Genomic DNA, 22,816 nt, shown 5'->3' with positions numbered 1-22,816 from the left:
TTCTTAGCCCAAAACCTATCACAAGAAGAAGAAAACCAAACAGCCGCATGTTTCTCACTCATAGGTGGGAAGCTGAACAATGAGATCCACTTGGAAAACGGGAAGGGGAACATCACACAGCCGGGGCCTATCATAGGGGAAGGGGGGAGGGGGGAGGGATTGCATTGGGGAGTTTTATACATGATATAAATGATGAATTGATGGGTGCTGATGAGTTGATGAGTGCAGGCATACCAAGCATGGCACAAAATATACATGTAACAAACCTGCACGTTATGCACATGTACCCTAGAATGAAGTATGAATTAAAAAAAAAGAAAAAAAAAGAAAGAAATATTCCTTTTCTAATGGTGGTGGTTAGTGTTACAAACTTCCCTCTAAGTGCTGCTTTACTGGGTTTCCACTAATTTTTGATTCGTTGTGTTTTCATCTTCCATCCATTAAAATAATTTATCTAGTTATTTTGCTCCTTTTTTTCACTCAGATTATTTAGAATTATTTTATTTATTTTCAGACTATTTAGGAATTTTCCAGAGAGCTTTCTATTTATCATTGGTCTCTCATTCAGTTACATTGAGTTAGAGAACATACTTTCCATGGCTTGGATTCTTTTAAATTTATTGAGGCTTTTTACTGAGATCAAATATAATCTATTTTGGCTAGTATTCTAAGTGTATTTAAAAACAATTGTGTTTTCTGCTACTCATTGAAGTGTTCTACAAATGATAATGTTTATTTTGATAGTGTTGTCTAAGTCTTTTATATCAATACTGATATTTTATTGACTTGTTCTATCAATTTTTAGAGAACAATGTTGAAATTTCCATCTTTAGTTGTGGATTTATTCATTTCTCCTAACATTTCTGTCAGTATTTGCTTCATATATTTTGAAGCTCTGCTATTAGGTGCATAAATGCTTAGGATTGTTGTGTCTTCTTGATAAATTGGTTCTTCTGTTAATATGGATTACCATCGTTATCCCTGGTCATTTTCTTTGTTGTAGCATTTAATTAGTCTGATGTTAAGGCAGCTGTGCCAGCTCTCCTTTGCTTAGTTTTAGTAAGGCTTATCTTTTCCCAGCCTTTTAACTTTAACTTATTTGTCCCTTAATATTTAAAGTAAGTTTCTTTTAGAAGGTATGTTTTTGATCTTGCTTTATTCATAATAATATAAATTTTACATTTTAATTGGGGGTATTTAGAACACTTACATTTAGAGTGATTGGCCGGGCGCGGTGGCTCAAGCCTGTAATCCCAGCACTTTTGGGAGGCCGAGACAGGCGGATCACGAGGTCAGGAGATCGAGACCATCCTGGCTAACCCAGTGAAACCCCGTCTCTACTAAAAAATACAAAAAATCTAGCCGGGCGAGGTGGCGGGCGTCTATAGTCCCAGCTACTCGGGAGGCTGAGGCAGGAGAATGGCGTGAACCCGAGAGGCGGAGCTTGCAGTGAGCTGAGATCCGGCCACTGCACTCCAGCCTGGGCGACAGAGCGAGACTCCGTCTCAAAAAATAAAAAAAAATAAAAAAAAGAGTGATTATTGATATGCTTGCACATAAATCTACAGTCTTTCTTTTGTTTCCTTTTATCCTATTAGTTATTTTTTCACTTTTGCTTCATTTTCTCATTTTTTCAGTAAGTTTTTGGTTGAAAGTTGCTCTTTGGGAGTGTTAAATTTTTTAACACTTTTGGCTTGCTGGGTGTTGGAAAAGTAGTGGGAAGATAATCCTCAGATAAAGAAATGTAGATGGCATCAAGAAAGTTGGCTAGTGTGCACTGAAATAAGGGTGAGGCACAGGGTTTGCCACGTTAACTGTTGTAAGAAAGGGAAGCAGTATGTAGACTACACTTTCAGAAGTTGCTGAAATGTAACTAATATCTGCCTTTCTTTTTATTTTGTCTATTACATGTTTTACTTTAGATTCCTGGGGATACATGTGCAGGTTTGTTAAAAGGTATATTGCATGATGCCGATGATATAATTTGGGTGTCCGTCTCCTCCAAATCTGATGATGAATATGATTCCACATGTTGGAGGTGGGGACTTGCAGGGGACACTTGGGTCACGGGGGTGGATCCATGAATGGCCTGGGTCTGTCCTCGTGATAGTTAAAGAGTGAGTTTTCACAAGATCTGATTGTTTAAAAGTATGTGACTCTTCCCCCACATCTCCTGCTCCTACTTATGCTATGTGACATTGCCTACTTTCCCTTCACCTTCTGCCATGATTGTGACCTCCCGAGTCCTCACCAGAATCAGATGCTGGTGCCATGCTTCTTGTACAGCCTGCAGAACTGTGAGACAATTAAACCTCTTTTTTTGTTTATAACTTATCTAACCTCAGGTATTTATAGCAGTGCAAAAATGGACTAACATAACCAAGAAGTGAAGACAGTAGCCAACAGGTAATTTTTCAGCCCTTGACCCCCTCCCTTCCTCCTCCTCCTTGTATTTTCCAGTGTCTATTTTTCCCATCTTTATGTCAATGTGTACCCAATGTTTAGGTCGCACTTACAAGTGGGAACATATGGTATTTGTTTTTCTATTATTTTCTTTAGGAAAATGGCCTCCTGCTGCATCTGTGTTACTGCAAAGAACATAATTTTATTCTTTACTCTTTTTTTTTTTTTTTTTTTTTTGAGACGTAGTCTTGCTCTGTCCCCCAGGCTGGAGTGCAGTGGCGCATCTCAGCTCACTGCAAGCTCCGCCTCCCAGGTTCACGCCATTCTCCTGCCTCAGCCTCTAGACTAGCTGGGTCTACAGGCGCCCGCCACCACACCCAGCTAATTTTTTTGTGTTTTTAGTAGAGACGGGGTTTCACCGTGTTAGACAGGATGGTCTGGATCTCCTGACCTCATGATCTGCCTGTCTCAGCCTCCCAAAGTGCTGGGATTACAGGCATGAGCCACCGCGCCCGGCCCATAATTTTATTCTTATTTATGGATGGATAATAGTTAATGGTGCATATATATCATATTTTCTTTATCCAATCAACTATTGATGGACACCTAGGTTTATTCCATATTTTTGCACTTGTGAATAGTGCTGTGATGAACATACAGGTGGAGGTGTCTGTTAGAAAAATTTATATTCCTTCAGGTATATACCTACTAATGGGATAGCTGGTTCAACTCAGTCCTTTGAGAAATTGCCAAACTGCTCTCTACAGTGAAGGAACTAATTTACATTCCCACCAATAGCGTGTAAGCATTTTCTTTACTGCTTGGCCAACACCTGGTTTTTTTTGTTTTTTGTTTGTTTGTTTGACTTTTCAACAAAAACTGTTCTGACTGGTGTGAGATGGTGTCTCATGTAGTTTTGATTTGCATTTCTTTGATGACTGGTGATGATAAGCATTTTTTTTTCATATGTTTGTTGGCTGCATGGTTTTCTTCTTGTGAGAAGTGTCTGTTCATGTTCTTTGCCCACTTTGTAATGAGATTTATTTTTTGCTTGCTGATTTTTAAAAGTTGCTTATACATTCTGAACATTAGGCCTTTGTCAGATGCATAGTTTGTAAATATTTTCTCCCATTCCGTAGGATGCCTGTTAACTCTGTTGATAGTTTCTTTTGCTGTGCAGAAGCTGTTTAGTTTAGTTAGGTCCCACTTGTTAATTATTGTTTTTGTTGCAATTGCTTTTGGGGGCTTAGTCAAACATTCTTTGCCAAGGTTCATGTCAAGAAGAGTACTTTCCAAGTTTTCTTCTAAGATTTTAATAGTTTGAGGTTTTAAACTGAAGTCTTTAATCCATCTTATATTAATTTTTGTATATCGTTAAAGATAGGGGCCCAATTTTATTCTTTTGTGTATGGCTAGCCAGTTATCCCATCACCATTTGTTGAACAGAGAGTTCTTTCTCTGTTGCTTATTTTCTTTTTTACTTTGTTGAAGATCAGATGGGTGTAGCTGTGCAGCTTTATTTCTAGCTTCTCTATTCTGTTCCATTGGTCTATGTGACTATTTTTGTATAAGCACCATGCTATTTTGGTTATTGTAGCTTTGGGGTATAATTTGAAGTCAGATAATGTCATGCCCCTAGCTTTGTTCTCTTTGCTTAGGACTGCTTTGGCTATTTGGGTTGTTTTATGATTTAATATTTAATTTTTTTTTCAAATTCTGTGAAAAATGTCATTGGTAGTTTGATAGAAATAGCATTGAAGCTGTAAATTGCTTGGACAATATGATAATTTTAATAATATTGATTCTTCCAATTCATGAGCATGGAATTTTTTCCATTTGTTTGTGTCATCTCTGATTTCTTTGTGCAGTGTTTTTTATTTCTTCTTGTAGACATCTTTCATCTTTTGGTTAGATCTATTCTTAAGTATGTCATTCTTTTTGTGGATATTGTTTAAAAGGTATTATGCTCTTGATTTGGTTCTTAGTTTGAACATTATTAGTGTATAGAAATGCTACTGATTTTTGTATATTGATTTTGTATGCTGAAAGTTTACTAACGTGGTTTATCAGTTTAAGGAGCCTCTTGGCAGAGTCTTTAGGGCTTTTTATGGATTGAATCATATCACCCATGAAAAGAGGTAGTTGATTTCTTCTTTTCCTATTTGAATGCCTTTTATTTGTTTCTCTTGCCTCATTGCTTTGACTAGGATGTATAGTACGATGTTGCATAGGATGGTAAGAGTGGGCATCTTTGTCCTGTTCTCAAGGGAATGCTTCCAGCTTTTGTCCATTCTGTGTGATAGGGACTAAGTTTATCATAGGTGGCTCGTAAGAGATGTTCTTTTGATGCCTAGTCTCTTGAGAGTTCTTATCACGAAGAGTTTTGATTTTATGGAAAGCTTTTTCTGCATCTATTGAGATGATCGTATAGTTTATTTTAATTCTGTTTATGTGGTGCATCACTCTTTTCATTTACACCAACCTTTTTCATTTACACCAAAGGTTCATTTTACCAACCTTGCATCCCAGAAATAAAGCCTACTTGGTCATGGTGAATTAACTTTTTAATCCGTTGGTGGATTTGGTTTGCTAATGTTTTGTTGAGGACTTTTTTGCCTATGTTCATCATGAATATAAGCCTGTAGTTCTCTTTCTTTATTGTGTCTCTGTCAGATTTTGGTATTGGGTGATGTTGGCTTCATAGAATAACTAAGAGAAGAATCCCTGTTTCTCAGTTTTTTGCAATAGTTTCAGTAGGATTGATATCAGCTCTTCTTTGCATGTCAGGTAGAAATTGGCTGTGAATCCTTCTCATCCAGGGCTTTTTTTGGTTGCTAGTTTTTTTTTTAATTATTATTATTGATTCATTTTGGAACTTGTTATTGGTCTGTTTAGGGATTCAATTACTACTTGGTTTAAGCTTGGGAATTTGTGCATTTCTAGAAATTCTTTCATTTCCTCTAGATTTTCTAATTTGTGTACATAGAGGTGTTCATAGTAGTCTCTGAGGAGTTTTGTATTTCTGTGAGGTTGCCTATAATGTCGTCTTTGTCATTTCTGATTATGCTTTTTTGGATTTCCCTTTTTTCCTTTGTTAGTAGTTTATCAGTGTTGTTTATTCTTTCAAAAAGCCAACTTTTGGTTTCACTCGTCTTTTCTATGGATTTTTGCATATCAGTTTTGTAGATTTCTGTTTTGACTTCAGTTATTTGTTTTCTTCTGCTGTCTTTGGGGTTTGATTTTTCTTGTTTTTCTAGTTCCTACAGGTATCATGTTAAATTATTAACTTGATATCTTTCTAACTTCTTGAGGTAGGCATTTAGCACTATAAACTTTCTCTTAACACTGCTTTAACTGCATCCCAGAGATTTTGGTATGTTGTGTCTCTGTTTTCAATAATTTCAAATAATTTTTTAATTTCTATATCATTTTTTTTGTTTACCCCAAAGTCATTGAGGAGTAAGTTGTTTAATTTACATGTAATTGTGTGGTGTTGAGAAATCTTCTTGGTATTGATTTATGTTTTTATTGCACTGTGGTCCAAGAGTATGATTGATGTGATTTTGAATCTTTTGGAATTTATTGAGACTTGCTTTAGGGCTGAGCATGTGGTTAATCTTACAGTACGTTCCATGTGAAGTTGAGAAGAATGTATATTCTGTGGTTGTTAGGTGTTGTATTGTGTGGTTTCCTGTTAGGTCCAATGATTCAAGTGTTTAATTTAAGCTCAGGGTTTCTTTGTTAGGTTTCTGCCTCAGGCATCTGTCTAACACCATTAGTGAGGTGTTAAAGATCTCATTTTTATTTTGTAGCTAAGTTCTTCAAAGGTCTACAAGTACTTATTTTATGAATCTGGGTGCTCCAATGTTGGGTGTATATATATTTATGATAGTTAAATCTTCTTGTTGAATCGAACCCTTTATCTTTATATAATGTCTTTCTTTGTCCTTTGTTGCTGGAAGTCAGGGACCCCAAATGGAGGGATCAGCTGAAGCCTCGACAGAAGAACACAAATTGTGAAGATTTCATGGACATTTATTAATTCCCCAAATTAACACTTTTATAATTTCTTTCACCTGTCTTTACTGCAATCTCTGAACATTGTGAAGATTTCATGGACATTTATCACTTCCCCAATCAATACTCTTATAATTTCCTATGCCTGTCTTTAATCTCTTAATCCCATCATCTTTGTAAGCTGAGTATGTATGTTGCCTCAGGACCCTGTGATGATTGCATTATTTGTACAAATTGTTTGTAAAACATGTGTGTTTGAACGATATGAAATCTGGGCATCCTGAAAAAGAATAGGATAACAGTGATTTTCAGGGAACAAGGGAGATAACCATAAGGTCTGACTGCCTGCGGGGCTGGGCAGAACAGTCATATTTCTCTTCTTGCAGAAAGCGAGTAGGAGAAATATCACTGAATTCTTTGCCTAGCAAGAAATAACCCTGGGAAAGGAATGCATTCCCAGGAATGGATCTATTGACGGCTGCTCTGGGAGTGTCTGTCTTATGCGGTTGAAGATAAGGGATGAAATACACCCTGGTCTCCTGCAGTGCCCTCAGGCATACTAGGATTGGGAAATTCCAGCCTAGTAAATTCTAGTCAGACTGGTTGTCTGCTCTCAAACCCTGTTTTCTGTTAAGATGTTTATCAAGACAATATGTGCCCAGTGGGACATGGAACCTCATCAGTAATTCTAATTTTGCCCTGGTCTTGTGATCTTGCTCTGCCCTTCTGCCCTAGTGATCTTTGATTGCCTTTTGCAGCATGTGATCTTTGTGACTTATTTTTTGTTTGTAGACCCCTGCCCTTTTGAAATCCCTAATATAGACTTGCTGGTTTTGTGGCTCAAGGGGCATCATGGAAACTGCCAATATGTGATGTCATCCTTGGAGGCCCAGCTGTAAAATTTCTCTCTTTGTGCTCTTTTTCTTTATTTCTCAGACCAGCCGATACTTAGGGAAAATAGAAAAGAACCTATGTTGAAATACTGGGGCTGGTTCCCCCGATAGTCCTTTTACACTGTTGTTGATTTACAGACTCCTTTAAGAAGAGTAATCTCTGCTCTTTTTTGCTTTCTATTTGCATGATAGATCTTTTTCCATCCCTTTACTTTGAGCCTGTCAGTGTCATTACTTATGAGCTGGGTCTCTTGAAAACTGTTAATGGTTAGGTTTTATTTTTTCTAACTTGTCACTCTGCCAAGCAGTGCATTTCAATCATTTACATTCAAGGTTAATATTGATATGTGAGATTTTAATCATATCATTTTGTTGTTAGCTGCTTGCTTTGTAAACTCAATTGTGTACCTGCTATAAATACACTGGGGTGTGTTTTTGTGGTAGCAGATATTGTTTTTTGTTTCCATGTTTAGAACTCCCTTAAGGACCTCTTGTAAGGTTAGTCTAGTGGTAACAAATTTCTTTAGTGTTTGGTTGTCTGGAAGAATTTTATTACTCTTTTGCTTATGAGGTTTAGTTTGGTGAAATATGAAATTCTTGGTTGGAATTTCTTTTTTTAAAGGATGCTAAAATAGACCCCGATTTCTTCTGGCTTATAAGATTTCTACTGAAAAGTCTGTTGTTAGCCTAATAGAGTTTTTTTTTCTTAAAGTGACCTGACTCTTTTTTTTTTCTTCTTTTTTTAGCTGCCTTTGAGATTTTTTGTCTTTCATGTTAACTTTGGAGAACGTGATGACGATGTGTGTTGGGGATGGTCATTTTGTATAGCATCTTGCAGTGGTTCTCTTCTGAGTTTCCTGAATTTTCATGCCAACCTCTATAGCACTTGGGAAATTTTGTGAGGCCTGTATCTTCCCATATGTTTTCCAAGTTGCTTACTCTTTGTCCTTATTTCTGAAGAATGCCAGTGATTTCTAGGTTTGGTCTCATTACATAATCCCTTATTTCTCAGAGTTTTTAAAGATTTATTCTTTTATTCATCTTTTTTTTTTTTTTTTTGTCTGGTTGTGTTAATTTGAATGAACGATTTGTGAGCTCTGAGATTCTTTCCTCAGCTTGGTCTATTCCATTGTTAATACTTACAACTGTACTGTAAAATTCTTATAGTGAGTTTTTTAACTGCAGAAGTTCAGTTTGGGTCTTTCTTAAAATGAGTATGTCATCTTTAACTCTCAAAGCATGATATAGTTTAAACATTTGTCCTGCCCAAATCTCACATTAAATTGTAACCCCTAATTTGGAGATGGGGCCTGGTGGGAGGTGATTAGGTTATGGAGGCAGATCCCTCATGGCTTCATGCTTTTTTAATAATAGTGAGTGAGTATTCATGAGACCTGGTCATTTACAAGTGTATGGCACCTCCCCACCCCCAACTCTCTCTCTTGCTCTGTTTTGCTCCTGACTTCTCCATGTGAAATGACTGCTCCTGCTTCACTTTCTGTCATTAATAAAATCTCCCTGAGGCCTCCCCAGAAGCAGATGTATAGCCTGCAAAACCATGAAACCATGAACAATTTAAACTTATTTTCTTATAAATTATCCAGTCTCAAGTATTTCTTTATAGCAATTAAAGAGTGACCGAATACAGAAAGTTGGTACTGAAAAGCAGGGCATTATGATAACAACATCTGAAAATGTGAAAGTGACTTTGTAAGTGGGAAGAGCTCAGAGGAAGATAGAAAGTTGAAAGAAAGTTTGGAACTTCCTAGAGACAGGTTAAATGGTTGTAATCAAAATGCTGATAGTAACATGGGCAATAAAGTCCAGGCTGATGAGGTCTCAGATAGAAATGAGGAACTTATTGGGAACTGGAGCAAAGATCACACGTGTTATTCCTTAGCAAAGGGCTTGGCTACATTCTTTGTATGCCCTAGGGATGTGTGGAAGTTTGGACTTGAGAGTGATGATTTAGGGTATCAGGTGAAAACAATTTCTAGAAGCGTTCAAGAAGTGATATGGCTTCTTCTAACAGCCTATGCTCAGATGCAGGAGCAAAAAACTAAAATGGAACTTATAATTAAAGGGAAGCAGAACATAAAAGTTTGGAAAATCTGCAGCCTGGTCATGTGGCAGGAAAGAAAAAGCTTTTTGGGGAGAGGAATTCAGGCAGGCTGTGGAGCAACCACTTGCTAGAGATATTTGCATAACTGAAAGGGAGCCAAGTGCCACTATCCAAGATAACAGGGAAAAGGCCTGAAAGGCATCTCAGAAACTTTGGCAATAGTCCCTTCCATCACAGCCCAGAGACTAAGGAGGAAAGAATGGTTTAATGGGAATGGTCAAGGGCCCCATTGCCCTGCAAAGCCTCAGGACGCTGTTCTCTGCATTCTGGCTACTGCAACTCCAGCTCTAGCCAGTGCTCAAAGGGACCCAGCTACAACTTGGGTTGCCACTTTGAGGAATGCAAGTCATAAGCCTTGGTGGCTTCCATGAGGTGTTAAGCTTTAAGGTGCACACAATGTAAGAGTAAAGAACAGTTGGTAGACTCCACCTAGATTTCAGAGGATTTATGAGGAAGCCTGGGTGCCCAGGCAGAAGCCTTCAACAGGGGTGGAGCCCTCACAGAAAACATCTACTAGGGCAGTGCCAAGGGGAAATGTGGGGTTGGAGCCCCATACAAAGTCCCCAATGGGGCACTGCCTAGTGGAGATGTAAGAAGTGGACCACAGTCCTCTAGATCCTAGAATGGTAGATCCACCAGGAGCTTGCCCACTGCATCTGAAAAAACCCCAGGCATTTAACTCCAACCCCTGAAAGCAACCCTGGGGACTGAACCTTACAAAGCCACAGGGGTAGAGCTGCCCAAGACCTGGGAGCTCACTCCCTGCAGCAGTGTGCCCTGGATGTGGGACATGCTTCTTTTGTATTTCAGATGTTTACAGCAGAGCTCTGGGTTGGAGGAGATTTGCAGGGTGAGAATCCAGCCAGCAAACTACCTCATCCCAGCTTGTGCTTACTCCTCAATGCATCATTTTCCACTGATGGATAAGTGGTCTCTCTTTGGCAAGGAGAATCCTAAAAGGGCACACACACACACACAAACACACGTGCACACACACACACACACACACACACACACACACACAGAGTTTTCTTGGGAATCCTCTCTTTAATATACAATAAGGAGATACCACTTCACCCCAATGCTACTGATACCAGTTTAATTTTGTCCCTTCAGGTGTTAGCTCTTGAGGTTTAAGTTCTTTGGGGACCTGACTCTAAATTGCGGAAAACTCCTTAAAAATGTCCCTTATTTTGTGCGGTATGTGAATTAATGTGTGGGTCAAAAAGTATCTCTTTAACCTAGGCTCATCAATATGAGGGATTTATCTTCCTCATCAAGTACCTGGAAATCCATGCTTCTTGAAAAAGATCACCAGCATGGAGGGAGCTGCATCTTCCATTCTTATTAATAGAAAATGATCATTTGCTTTGAAGCAGTTAAAGGAGATACATAAAGAAGTGAGTAAACTGCATTTGGAAAACATAAACTTTTTGGTAGAGAAACCTCAGGATTAGCTTGAACTTTGGGAACATGACCTTCCACCTCAGGTTCTCTAAATAGAGCAGACGTTGGCATTTTGTTCACATCTTTGTGAGATGAAACAACTGAATTTCCTGTTTTTTAAAAATAATATGGAGATACTGTTAGTAACAATGTATTATATTCTTAAAAGTTGCTAAGAGAGATTTTAAGTGTTCTCCCAACAGAAAATGATAAATATGTGAGGTAATGCATATGTTAATTTGCTTGATTTAGCCATTTTACAATGAATACAAATTTCAAAGCATCATATTGTACCCAAGAAATAGAAACAATTTTATTTGTAAATTAAAAATAAAATAATTATATAAAATAAAACAATTCTGTAAAATAAAAAAATAGAAAGGCACTGTAATGTTCATGAAGAATTCTAAGATCATGGAATGTTAAATATTGAAAGTCAAACAGAACATCCTCTGTATTTTATAGAAAACTCAAAATGACTTACAATCAAGTAAATAAATAAGTAGTAATTGGACTAAAACTAGGATCAGTCTGTATACCTCTTAACCCCACACACCAATCTTGGCATATTTGACTATGGATAAAGAGAAACATTTCTGCAATGGATAATACTCTTTTGTATTTATTTTTTATGTTTTTTAAATTATACTTTAAGTTCTAGGGTACATGTACACAACGTGCAGTTTTGTTACATATGTATACATGTGCCATGTTGGTGTGCTGCACCCATTAACTTGTCATTTACATTAAGTATATCTCCTAATGCTGTCCCTGCCTGCTCTCCCCATGACAGGCTCCGGTGTGTGATGTTCCCCTTCCTATGTCCGAGTGTTCTCACTGTTTAGTTCCCACCTATGTGTGAGAACATGATAATGTAAGCCTAAAATTGTCCTTGTGACTGCTGAAAAGACACTCCACAATAGCATGAAGCAAACAATCATGATAATGATCAAATAATCAAAACTCAGATAGATGCAGTGACTATTAACTGTTTGAGAGTATACACTAAGTTTCACATATTAATTAGTATTTAATTCAAGAATGGTATGCTGTTTATATTTTCTCCACACAGGATATTAATTGAAGTGATGGTGTTGTATAAATCAGGTTCTTTTTTTCATAAATCATCCTACATGATTGTCTTCTTCTAGAAATTTTAAGCAGTTTTATTTGTTGTTTCTTGACAAATGTATCATAAACATAGTATTTTCTTGAAGGTTTTCCCTGTATAAAGTATTAAGCATTTGACATTTCACATATTATAACTATAATTGATATTGCCTCACAAACTCCAGGATAAGTGCCTTAAAAATATGTACATAAAATATAGGAAAGCATGTAAAATAATTATGTGTTGTTTTAGCTCAGCAGATGCTTAATTTTCCGTATAATTTCCATCACAAGTTGCTGTACAACATTTGTCAGATCACTTGATCTCAAAGGCAGGGAGGGTCTCTCAGTTCCTCCCATGGCATCATCTTCCTTTATTGGAATTACAAGGTTGAGAGAAATTTCTAGCCCTTGCCATTCCTTCTCAATCTATCATCTTATATTCTTGATTCCTGGTGCCTCTTTTGACCTCAGATCTGTCATAGATCTGAGGGCAGATCTTTATAAACATGAACAACTATCATTTACTTTTACTAATTTTCAATAAACAACCTTTTTGTTTAGTGTATTATCCTTTCCACATCCTTATATAAGGGAGAATAGGGAATAGACTGATAAACACACTTACAAATTGTGTCCTAATAACATTAGGATGTTACTAATCATTTAAAAAGAATAAGAACTCCCCTGCTTGTCCTTTCCCTGACATCTAATGTTAGGATCTGAACATGTCATTGGTTTTCACTTTGCATCTTTAGGGTATTCCTAAGTGGGTTTACGATCTCATTATCTGGTGACATGGAGTATGGAGAGTAAAGTGATTTTCATTTCAAATATAATTTTATAATCTGAGGGCATTTTAGATCATATAGTTGGATGACTACTTATTTTCTATTTTTTAGAGACATGATCTCACTCTATCACACAAGCTGGAGTGCAGTGGTGGGATCATAGCTTACAGCAGCCTTGAACACGTGGGCTCAAGCGATCCTCCTTCCTCAGCCTCCTGAGTAGCTGGGACTACAGATGTGAGCCACAATTGGATGGCTCTTGGTGGGAGAGTGCACAGAATCCAAAGAGATCAAGGGTAAATTGTTCACATTTACACAAGATTCTTGCACAACTGCTCACATCTAGTATCTAGGAGTATCTCCCAGATCAACACTATTTCACAATTGTCTCTTATAACCCTGTTTGAAACAATCTATCATTAGCTTCAAATACTATATGTAGCTATTAATCATTGATTTTGTTTGTAATAAAAATAATTTCTCATTCTTATGATAGATTACAATGAACCAATGGAACTAGTGGAACCAATGGAAGACAAGAACCAGACAGTAGTGACTGAATTTCTTTTATTGGGCCTCACAGATCATCCCTATCAGAAGATTGTTCTCTTCTTCATGTTTCTCTTTGTTTATCTTATCACCCTGGGAGGTAACAGGGATTATCACTCTCATATGGATTGATCCCAGACTCCACACTCCTATGTACTTTTTTCTTAGCCACTTGTCCTTTGTAGATATTTGTTCCTCTTCTTCCATTGCCCCTAAGATGCTGTGTAATATCTTTGCAGAGAAAAAAGGCATCACTTTTCTGGGTTGTGCTGCACAGATGTGGTTCTTTGGTCTCTTTGAGGCAACTGAGTGTTTTCTCCTGGCTGCCATGGCATATGACCAGTATGTGGCCATCTGCAAGCCCTTGTTGTATACACTCATTATGTCTCAGCAGGTCTGCATGCAGCTGGTGGTAGGGCCTTATGCCATGGCTCTTATAAGCACCATGACTCATACAATTTTCACTTTTTGCCTACCCTTTTGTAGTTCAAATATTATCAATCACTTTTTCTGTGATATTTTTCCACTGCTTTCCCTAGCATGTGCAGGCACCTGGATGAATAAATTTGTACTGTTTGTCTTGGCTGGAGCTATAGGAGTACTCAGTGGTCTGATCATCATGGTCTCCTATATTTGCATCCTGATGACCGTCTTGAAGATCCAGACTGCTAATGGGAAGCAGAAAGCCTTTTCCACCTGTTTTTCTCACCTTGCAGCCGTCTCCATCCTGTATGGCACTCTTTTCTTGATTTATGTTCGGCCAAGTTCAAGTTCCTCCCTGGGTATCAATAAAGTGATTTCTCTGTTTTATACTGTGGTAATCCCCATGGTTAACCCCCTTATTTATAGCTTGAGGAATAAGGAGGTGAAAGATGCATTCAGAAGAAAATTTGAAAGGAAAAAATTTCTTATAGGGAGGTAAAAGAGAATTCTATTTGTGTTGTATCATAGATGCTGGTGCAAAATATGTAATAAAAACAAAACTGTACTGAGAACCAGAAGCTGCATGTCAGTACTGATTCTGACAGGTCATAGATTATTTAAAAAAGGATAAGCTTTAAAATATTTTTCTGCCTCAGTCTTATTTTCTGTGACATAATGAGAATCTCAGAATAATATAGAGATGAACTGAGAATATAAATGTAAAAATATACTAGAAGAAAATGTAAGTGAACATTTGAAAAATCTTGAGTGTGTGAATATTTTTAAATCCAGATGTAAGAATGAAAAGTTATAAAGAAAAAATCAAAGCACTACACACAATGTTAAAAGACAAATAATAAAATGAGAGAAAATAGTTGTGTACCCATACCAAGCAATCAATATCCCTAATATCCAAAGAACATCCCCAAATTCACAATTGATCAAAGAGAAAAACAATAGATAAATGGGCCAACTCATGAATAAGCAATTCACAAAAATGAGAATGCAAATTGCTAAGAATATATATTTAGGATGGTGCAAAAGTAATTGTGGTTTTGAACTATGAATTTTGAATTATTATGACTAGGCCTAAACAAAATCTCATTAATCAAAATAGGAAACATTGCAATTAACATACTTTTGCCAATGAAAATAAGTTTGTTTATTCCTGTAGCATAAAAATCTGTGCTTTGACCAGGCATGGTGGTTCACACCTGTAATCCCAGCACTTTGAGAGTCTGAGGTGGGCATATTATGAGGTCAGGAGATCAAGGTCATCCTGGATAACATGGTGAAACCCTGTCTCTGCTACAAATTCAAAAAGTTTGCCAGCCATGGTGGCACACACCTGTAGTCCCAGCTACTCGGGAGCCTGAGGCAGGAGAATCACTTGAACCTGGGAGGTGGTGGTTACAGCCAGCTGAGATCACACCACTGCATTCCAGCCTGGGCAACAGAGCAAGACTTCATCTCAAAAAAAAAAAAAAAAAAAAAAAAAAAAAAAAATCTGCTTCGAGATTCAACAAACTTTTGTAAAGTATTTTCTGCATCTTGCTTGTTGTGGAAGTGTTTTCCTGCAAAAGTTTTCAAGATGCTTGAAGAAGTGGTAGTTGGTTGGTGAGAGCTCAGGTGAATATGGTGGATGAGGCAAAACTTTGTAGCCAAATTCAAGTTTTGAAGCACTGGCTGTACAACATGTGGTTGGCATTGTTGTGGAAAAGAATTGGGCCCTTTTTGTTGATCAGTGCCAGCTGCAGGCATTGCAGTTTTCATTGTATCTCATTGATTTGCTGAACCTACTTCTCAGCATGTAAATGTTTCACCAGGATTCAGAAAGCTGTGGTGGATCTGACTGGTGACAGACCACATAACAGCAGCTGTAGTAAGAATTAAAGAAACAGGAGAGAAACACAAAGGGTGGCTTAACAGTTAACAGGTTTATTTCGGAAAACAAATCTGGGAGGGATTTCTGACTGAGTTAGGTCAGAAGCCACACTCTCTTACAGACTAAGGGTTTTTAAGGATTCAGGGTGGGAAAGTTTATTAGAGGCTCGGACTGCTTCTGTGTCTCTTTGTCGTGCTTATCTGGGAGGGAGAGTTGTGTGTCTGTTCCCATACATCTTTCTGCAGCTGCAAGCATATCCCCCGCGTCTGCCTTTAGCTTCCCTAACTTAGTGCACCTGAAAGGAAAGGAATGTGCTTATTAAGACCCACTGTTTTACTGGGGCCTCATTGTATGAGGGTGAAGTTTGGCAGTGAGCCAAGAAACTTCCTCCCCACCCTCCTCTGCACCTGAGCTATCTTATCTGTGTTTTACTGTCTGCTCTTTTCCGGCTGCTTGCAGTTAGAAGAGAAGTTATTCCTTGAAATCCATGAAGCTAGAAAGGGAGCTGGAACTTAAAGTAGCAGTGTCTGTCTGAGATGACAGTGCTCTTGCCCCGTCAACCATGACCTTTTTTGGGTGCAAATTTAGTTTTGGGAAGTGCTTTAGAGCTTCTTCTCAGTCCAGCCACTGAGCTGGTCATTGCCAACTGATGTATAAATTCCACTTTTTGTTGCACCTCACAATCCGATTGAGAAATGGTTTGTTGTTGCGTAGAATAAGAGAAGACGACACTTCAAAATGACATTTTTTAAAAAAAATTTTTGCTTGGCTCATGAGGCACCCATGTATTGAGCTTGTTTACCTTTCCAATCTGCTTCAAATGCTGAATGACTGTAGAATGGTTGACATCGAGTTTTTTGGCAACTTCTTGTGTAGTTGTAAGAAGATCAGCATTGATGATTGCTCTCATTTGGTGATTGTCAACTTCCAATGGCCGGCCACTGTGCTCCTCATCTTCAAGGCTCTTGTCTCCTTTGCAAAATTTCTCAAAGCACTGCTGCACTGTACATCTGTTAGCAGTTCCTGGGCCAGATGCATTGCAGGTGTTGAGAGTTGTCTCTGTTGCTTTACAACCCATTTTGAACTCGAATAAGATAATCACTCAAATTTGCTTTTTGTCTAACATCATTTCCATAGTCTAAAATAACATAAAATAAATGGCAAATAATAAGTCATTAGCAAAAAAACGTAAGGTGAGAAATGTCCATTAAAAGGATGTATAATATAAACACATTTATTTAAGAATGAATTCAAATGTCAGTTGGCAAATTCCCACTGAGTCTTGTGATAAGCTCCATACTGCTTCTTTTCCCACTACTACAACCTTCAGCATCATAACAACTGTTGTACATCATGTGGCTCAGTGGCAGGGCTGCTTGGACTGCAACTGGGATCTGCTGCAGAGCCCTTTCCTGCAGCAGATTTCAGTTAACACTAGCAGCCTTTGTGCCACTTGGTATAGGGGCTGGAGCAATATTCTTAGCTGTGGAATAGGTTGCCTCCAAAACCCAGGGTCCTACCAAGATAGTGCCTCTGTGATTTTCACTTCAAAGGAGGTATTCTAGTATTCCCCTAAGCACTGAACCTGCAAAAGCTTTCCCTAAGTGTCCAAATTCCCAAATCTTAATACAGTTTATCTCATACCCTCTGTAGCACATGTGCTTTACCAAGATCTCCAATATTCTAGTAGCTGCTTGTGTAACTTGCTCTGTCATTATGATGTTATCAATGTAATGAATCCGTATGATGTTTTGAGAAATGCTTAGGTGGACAATATCTTCAGTCTATATTTCCTTGGGCAGGAAAATTAACATAGTCTTGAGATATAACTGAAAATGAATACAGTATCGTTCATCTCACATGAATGTAAGTCATTTCTGATCCTCTTTTCTAACCGTAATAGAAAATAATACATTCCCCAAATCACTGACTGTATCATGTACTGGAGACCTTTTAAATGATCCTATGCTTAGTACAACACTGCTATTGGGGCTACTACTTGGTTGAACTTGAGGCAGTCTGCATTCATTCTCTAGAAAACATATGGGTCTTCAGAGTCCAGGTTGATGAATTAAATAGAGAGGGAAGAGAGACAGCCGCTGCTACATCTTTTATGCCTTTAGTGGTGGCATTAATTTCCCATTCAAGTGTTCTGAAATCTTATCATCTCCATTGACTCTAGGAAGCCTAGATTCACAGCAGCATCTCAAACCACTGAGCTTTTCACCAAGCTGGTGGCTCTCTAGTGCTTCTTTTTATTGCTTTAGTGGAAAAAGTGTCCTTTGGGTCTTCTCAGGAACATATGCATCTGCAGCTTCTTTGGTCTTGTGTAATAAATCCTTTTTAAGCATCTCTACCTCTTTAAGCATTTGGGCCTTTTCTTCAACACTCTGCCATGGCAATAGTGGCATCCCTACCTCTTTTACTGCATACTGTTATGTTTTCCAAAATTCAAGGAGCCATCCTAACAGTGCATTAGAATTAGCTTCTGGTGTCTTGCCTGCAAGCTAATTTCTGAGTCACTGAGGTTCTCCTACATCAGAAAACTCTCCCCTACTCAGCTTTTTATTTCCCCAGTCCTAGAATTACCCTCAAGATATTAATATATGCTTTCACATGTTCTCTTTGTTCTTCTGGCACATTTTAGCCAATTCTTTTAACTCCTGGTGGATAATTATTTTCCTCTTAAAGCAGAGCCAATTCTCCTTAGTCATCAGACCTCATCATTCTAAGCCTTGTCCCTGGTTGCTAAGTCTGAGAGCCATGAGGGGAAGCAAGACTACATCCTGAGAAACGAAATTACTTTCTTGTGAAGCCTCTGATTCACGTGAGGCCTCTTTTATCTAAGCAAAGGAAGGCTGTTGCCTTCTGGCAAGGGGAACAGGATTACTTCTGCAGGTTTGACGGTTCAAGGGTACTGGAAAATCTCAAGCACATTCACACCCATGTCTTAATCCCAATTCTCAGTGTTCAACTTTTCCCCTGTCAGAGTTCTGTGGCTTTAAAGAGGCTTTCAATTTAGCTTTTTAATTATTACTTCTTGCAATCTGGTACAAGATGTATAACATCTATAATATACAAATCTGATTGAGTTCTCATGCAGTCTGGGTTGAGTTTTCATGCAGTCTGGTTTCTAATTGCAGATGAAGGCTTTTTGAACACTGCCTTTCTGACTTTGACACCATGCCTGAGTTGAAAATTGTCCTATGTGAGTCTATTTTCATCATTGAGCATGTTAATGGCATTTAACATAAATTAATTTCATAGTTTAATAATTATAATGGCTCCCCATATTTCTCATGTTGCATAAGTCAACACACATCTCTCACTTGTACCCTATCCCAATTCGCTGCAGGTGAGTCTTGGTAACTGAGATGCTAAGGCATGCCCATGGTTATGGCCATTCCGTTCCATCAGCAGTGGGTATTGTCGCCATCTTTCCAGTGAGTAATTTGATTCCAGAACTACATCCCAATAATCTGCACCTTAAGGGTCACCCTGGTATGAGGCATCTTAGTTTGAGTTTTCCAGGAAACAAACCTTGCGAAAAAGATTCAAGTGCAAGTATTGGTTGATAATAGTTTATATTTGGGAAGCAACTAAAACACTGATAGAGAAGTTAGACGTGAGATAATGAATGGAAATAAATTAATACTCTCTGGTAGGAGTTTCCTATATTTATTTTGGGAGTGACGGTATAAGGGTGTGTATTAATTTTAGTGATTTAGGAACATGGTAATCAGTTTTTATCTCTTCTAGTGGTTACCTTTTGGATTATATATAGTATATATCTGTTTATTGAGCTATTTAAGGTGTTAATGAGAAGATCACTGCAGTGGTCAACTGAGTACTGCCAATGCTAGAGATCTCTGGGTGCCAGTGCATGAAACACAGGAATCAGAGTAATCTCACCTGAGAGGGACTGAGTCAAGAAATGTGTACATAAGCCAGTCTTTGGTTGACAGCTGCTCCTGGAAAGTGTTCATTTTCTGCCACTTCTGGCTTGTTGGGCGGGTAGAAAAGTGGCGGGAAGAGAAATCCACACACACACACACACACACACACACACACACACACACACACAAATCCACACACAAAAACCTTCGGTGTTAGCAGTTGAAGATGGAACTGAAGTGCACTGAAATGATAAGAGAGAGGCACAAACAGAGTTTGCTATATTGATCATTGTGATAAATGGAAATAGCTTTAGTCTGTACTTTATCTAGGGCCTATCATTTAGTCAGGAGCTGATTTTAACCTTCTTTTTCTCTGCTAGTAATTGGAGGAAAAATTACACCATGCACTGACCCTGCCCAGTGAGAAAGTAGCCACCTTTCACAAATGAGTGTGTGGGGGTCAGGAGAACATACAAAGCTGATTCAGATAAACTGCTGGGAATATCGATATTCATATTTTGGCTAAAAGAAATGAGTTTCTTCTTGTTCCGTGGTTGGGGAATAGTATTATTACTTATGTTTTTGCAAAAGAGTGGCAGTAAAGAGAATTTAAAAGTTTGGAGAAGACATTCATAAAATAGAAGTTTTGGTCCTAATTTGTGAATCTTTTCTGTGAATGGCCATACTATACATGCTATTTAAAGTGTACTTTTATAATACAGTATGATTGCACATGGTACAAAATTCAAATAGTACACTAGGAAATGTAAACAAGATAAGCTTTCTATCCATTCCAAACAGAATTTATGTTGTATTTTTTGAGAACTGTTTTTGCATATAGAAACGTGTATAAGTGTATGTGCATGTGTAGACTCTGAAAAGTTACACAAATGAGAGAGTGGACTTCCACTGAAGTTATAGCATGCTTGAATGATCTATTGCACCAATACTTGCTTATGGAAATAAAGGGAAGTGACAGGGGAAAGAAGTAGAGGAGTGGAGGAGGGGACTGAGGCCAAAGGGGGGCTCTGACCACATACAGATATTGCACAGACTATTTACAGATTGTTTGGTTTACATTGAGAGCTATAGCTCCACTTTTGTGTAGCAGAAAAAAATGAGATTTCAATAATTCTTTTGGTATTTTTGGTTTTTATTATGTATTCTCCTTATCAATGGACAGAGACTAGCTAATTTGGCCATGAGAAGAAAATTGCAGAGACAGAACTGCCCTCAGAGGAGATATATGCATCTCTCTTTACAAGTACCATTCCCCTGAGATCTCTGTAGTTAACTTTACTGGGTCTACTAGAGGAAGAAGAGGAGTGAAGGAAAAATATCCAATCACCCAAAAAAACTTTATAATGACAACAGTGTGATTGCTTAGAAGTTCCTGTACAAAAAATTAAAAGCAACTGGGATGTTTTATTCATTTCACAGTATTTTTTTTCCCTCATTTCTCTTTAGAGGGAAAATAACATAAATTCAAAAAGATTCCAGTCTGAAGCACAAATATCGCCTGCATAACAAAACATCTTAACTTCTGCACATTATTATTCTCTTATGAGTTAAAAAGAAGAATTTTTTATTTTCTCTTAGAACTCTGTAATGGCAATGTGCAAGAATCTTTAATTTTTCTTTATATTCTATGATTCTTCAAGTAATTAACGTTTGTAGTATATTCTGAAGTATGTTTCTAAAAGCTGCTCATCTGAAATCAATTACATCTGGCTAATTTTGGTCTTTGCCAATAGGAGAAAATAATTGGTTTTGTTTACTATATAGACGAGACTAAGTAAAAAAGCTAATATCTGAAGTTCTACCATTCTATGAAGGCCTTTAATATTTTATAAGGTATGATCTTTTAGTTTTATGAGTATATTCGTTGAATTTGTAAAAGAGAAGGAGCATAACAGTTAATGTAGCTTAATTCATCTTAAAAATGAAACTATACATTTTTGGATCTTGTTTTCATCACATAATAGGAAACCAATATTTATTTTCTTTGAAGTACTTTTATGACCTTGAGTATTTTGTATAGATACTTTCTTAAAATTCCTGCTTAAAGTTAACATCTAAAACAGTTATGCCAATGAAGTCTTACTCCAGGTAATATCTGTATCTAAAAGATGAGTGCTCACCATTCCAGTAGCTTTGTTTTGGTGCTGTTCATCCTGTGATGCTGAGACAAATATATAAAAAAAAGTAGAAGGAATTCAGGGATATGATTACCCAAAAGGGAAACTTTTCTGTCTCAATTTGAATTGTGTTGATAACGAGGTGTTTGCAAGATGTTAAGTATGCTCATATTTTGTATGCTACTAGATCTGGTAAACAACTTCAGCACTTTCAGGCTACAAAATCAATGTGCAAAAATCAGTAGCATTTTTAAACACCAATAACATCTAAGTTGAGAGCCAAACTAAGAATGCAGTCCCATTCATGATAGCCACAAAAAGAATAAAATACCTAGAAATACAGCTAACCAGGGAGGTGAAAGATCTCTACAATGAGAACTGCAAAATGCTACTGAAAGAAATCAAAGACTACACAAACAAATGGTAAGGCATTCCATGCTCGTGGATAGAAAGAATAATATTGTTAAAATCACCATACTACCCAAAGGTATTTACAGATTCAATGCTATTCCTATCAAGCTACAAATGACATTTTTCATAGAATTAGAAAAAAAAATTCTAAAATGTATTTGGAACCCAAAAATAGCCCAAATGGCCAAAGCAATTCTAAGCAAAAAGAACAAAGCTGGAGGCATCACATTACCTGACTTTAAACTATACAACAAGGCATTAGTAACTAAAACAACATGGTACTGATACAAAAAACAGACACATAGCAGATGGAATAGGTTAGAAAAACCAGAATTAAAGCCACACACCTATAACAAACTAATCTCAATGAAGTAAAAAATAATAAGGAATAAGGAAACGACTGTGTTCAATAAATGGTGCTGGGATAACTGGCTAGTCATATGCAGAAGATTAAAACTAGACCCCTACATTTCAGAATATATAAAATCAACTCAAATATGGATTAAAGACATAAATATAAAACCTCAAACTATAAAAATCCAAGAAGAAACCCTAGGAAATATCATTTTCAACATCAACCTGGGCAAAAACTTCCTGATGAAGATTCCAAGCTTCAGATTCAGGTGGTTGGTGCCAATTTACTGAAAAACTCTTTAGGGAAATCTCTCCTGTGTGCTTTGCAAAATTGAGTCAATGAACTCTTTTTTTTTTTTTTTTTTTTTTTTTTTTTTT

General features: G+C 37.4%; 2 protein-coding genes across 7 annotated transcripts in view; both read left to right on the top strand.

Annotated features, from left to right (window-relative positions):
• The window catches only part of LOC108514874 (olfactory receptor 4C11), a 416,510-nt gene that overhangs the window by 223,832 nt on the left and 169,862 nt on the right, over window positions 1-22,816 (top strand). The gene's annotated exons all lie outside the window — the stretch shown is intronic.
• LOC108514871 (olfactory receptor 5G3-like) lies at window positions 13,311-14,253 on the top strand. The gene is given in 2 exon segments (XM_017851390.1): window positions 13,311-13,435; window positions 13,437-14,253. Coding segments are annotated over 2 exon segments (942 nt in total).

Source organism: Rhinopithecus bieti, unplaced genomic scaffold (assembly GCF_001698545.2).
Source record: "Rhinopithecus bieti isolate Rb0 unplaced genomic scaffold, ASM169854v2 scaffold_33444, whole genome shotgun sequence".
Taxonomy (NCBI): domain Eukaryota; kingdom Metazoa; phylum Chordata; class Mammalia; order Primates; family Cercopithecidae; genus Rhinopithecus; species Rhinopithecus bieti.
Note: the sequence above shows the minus strand (reverse complement) of the source record. Positions and strands in the feature narration are given on the sequence as shown.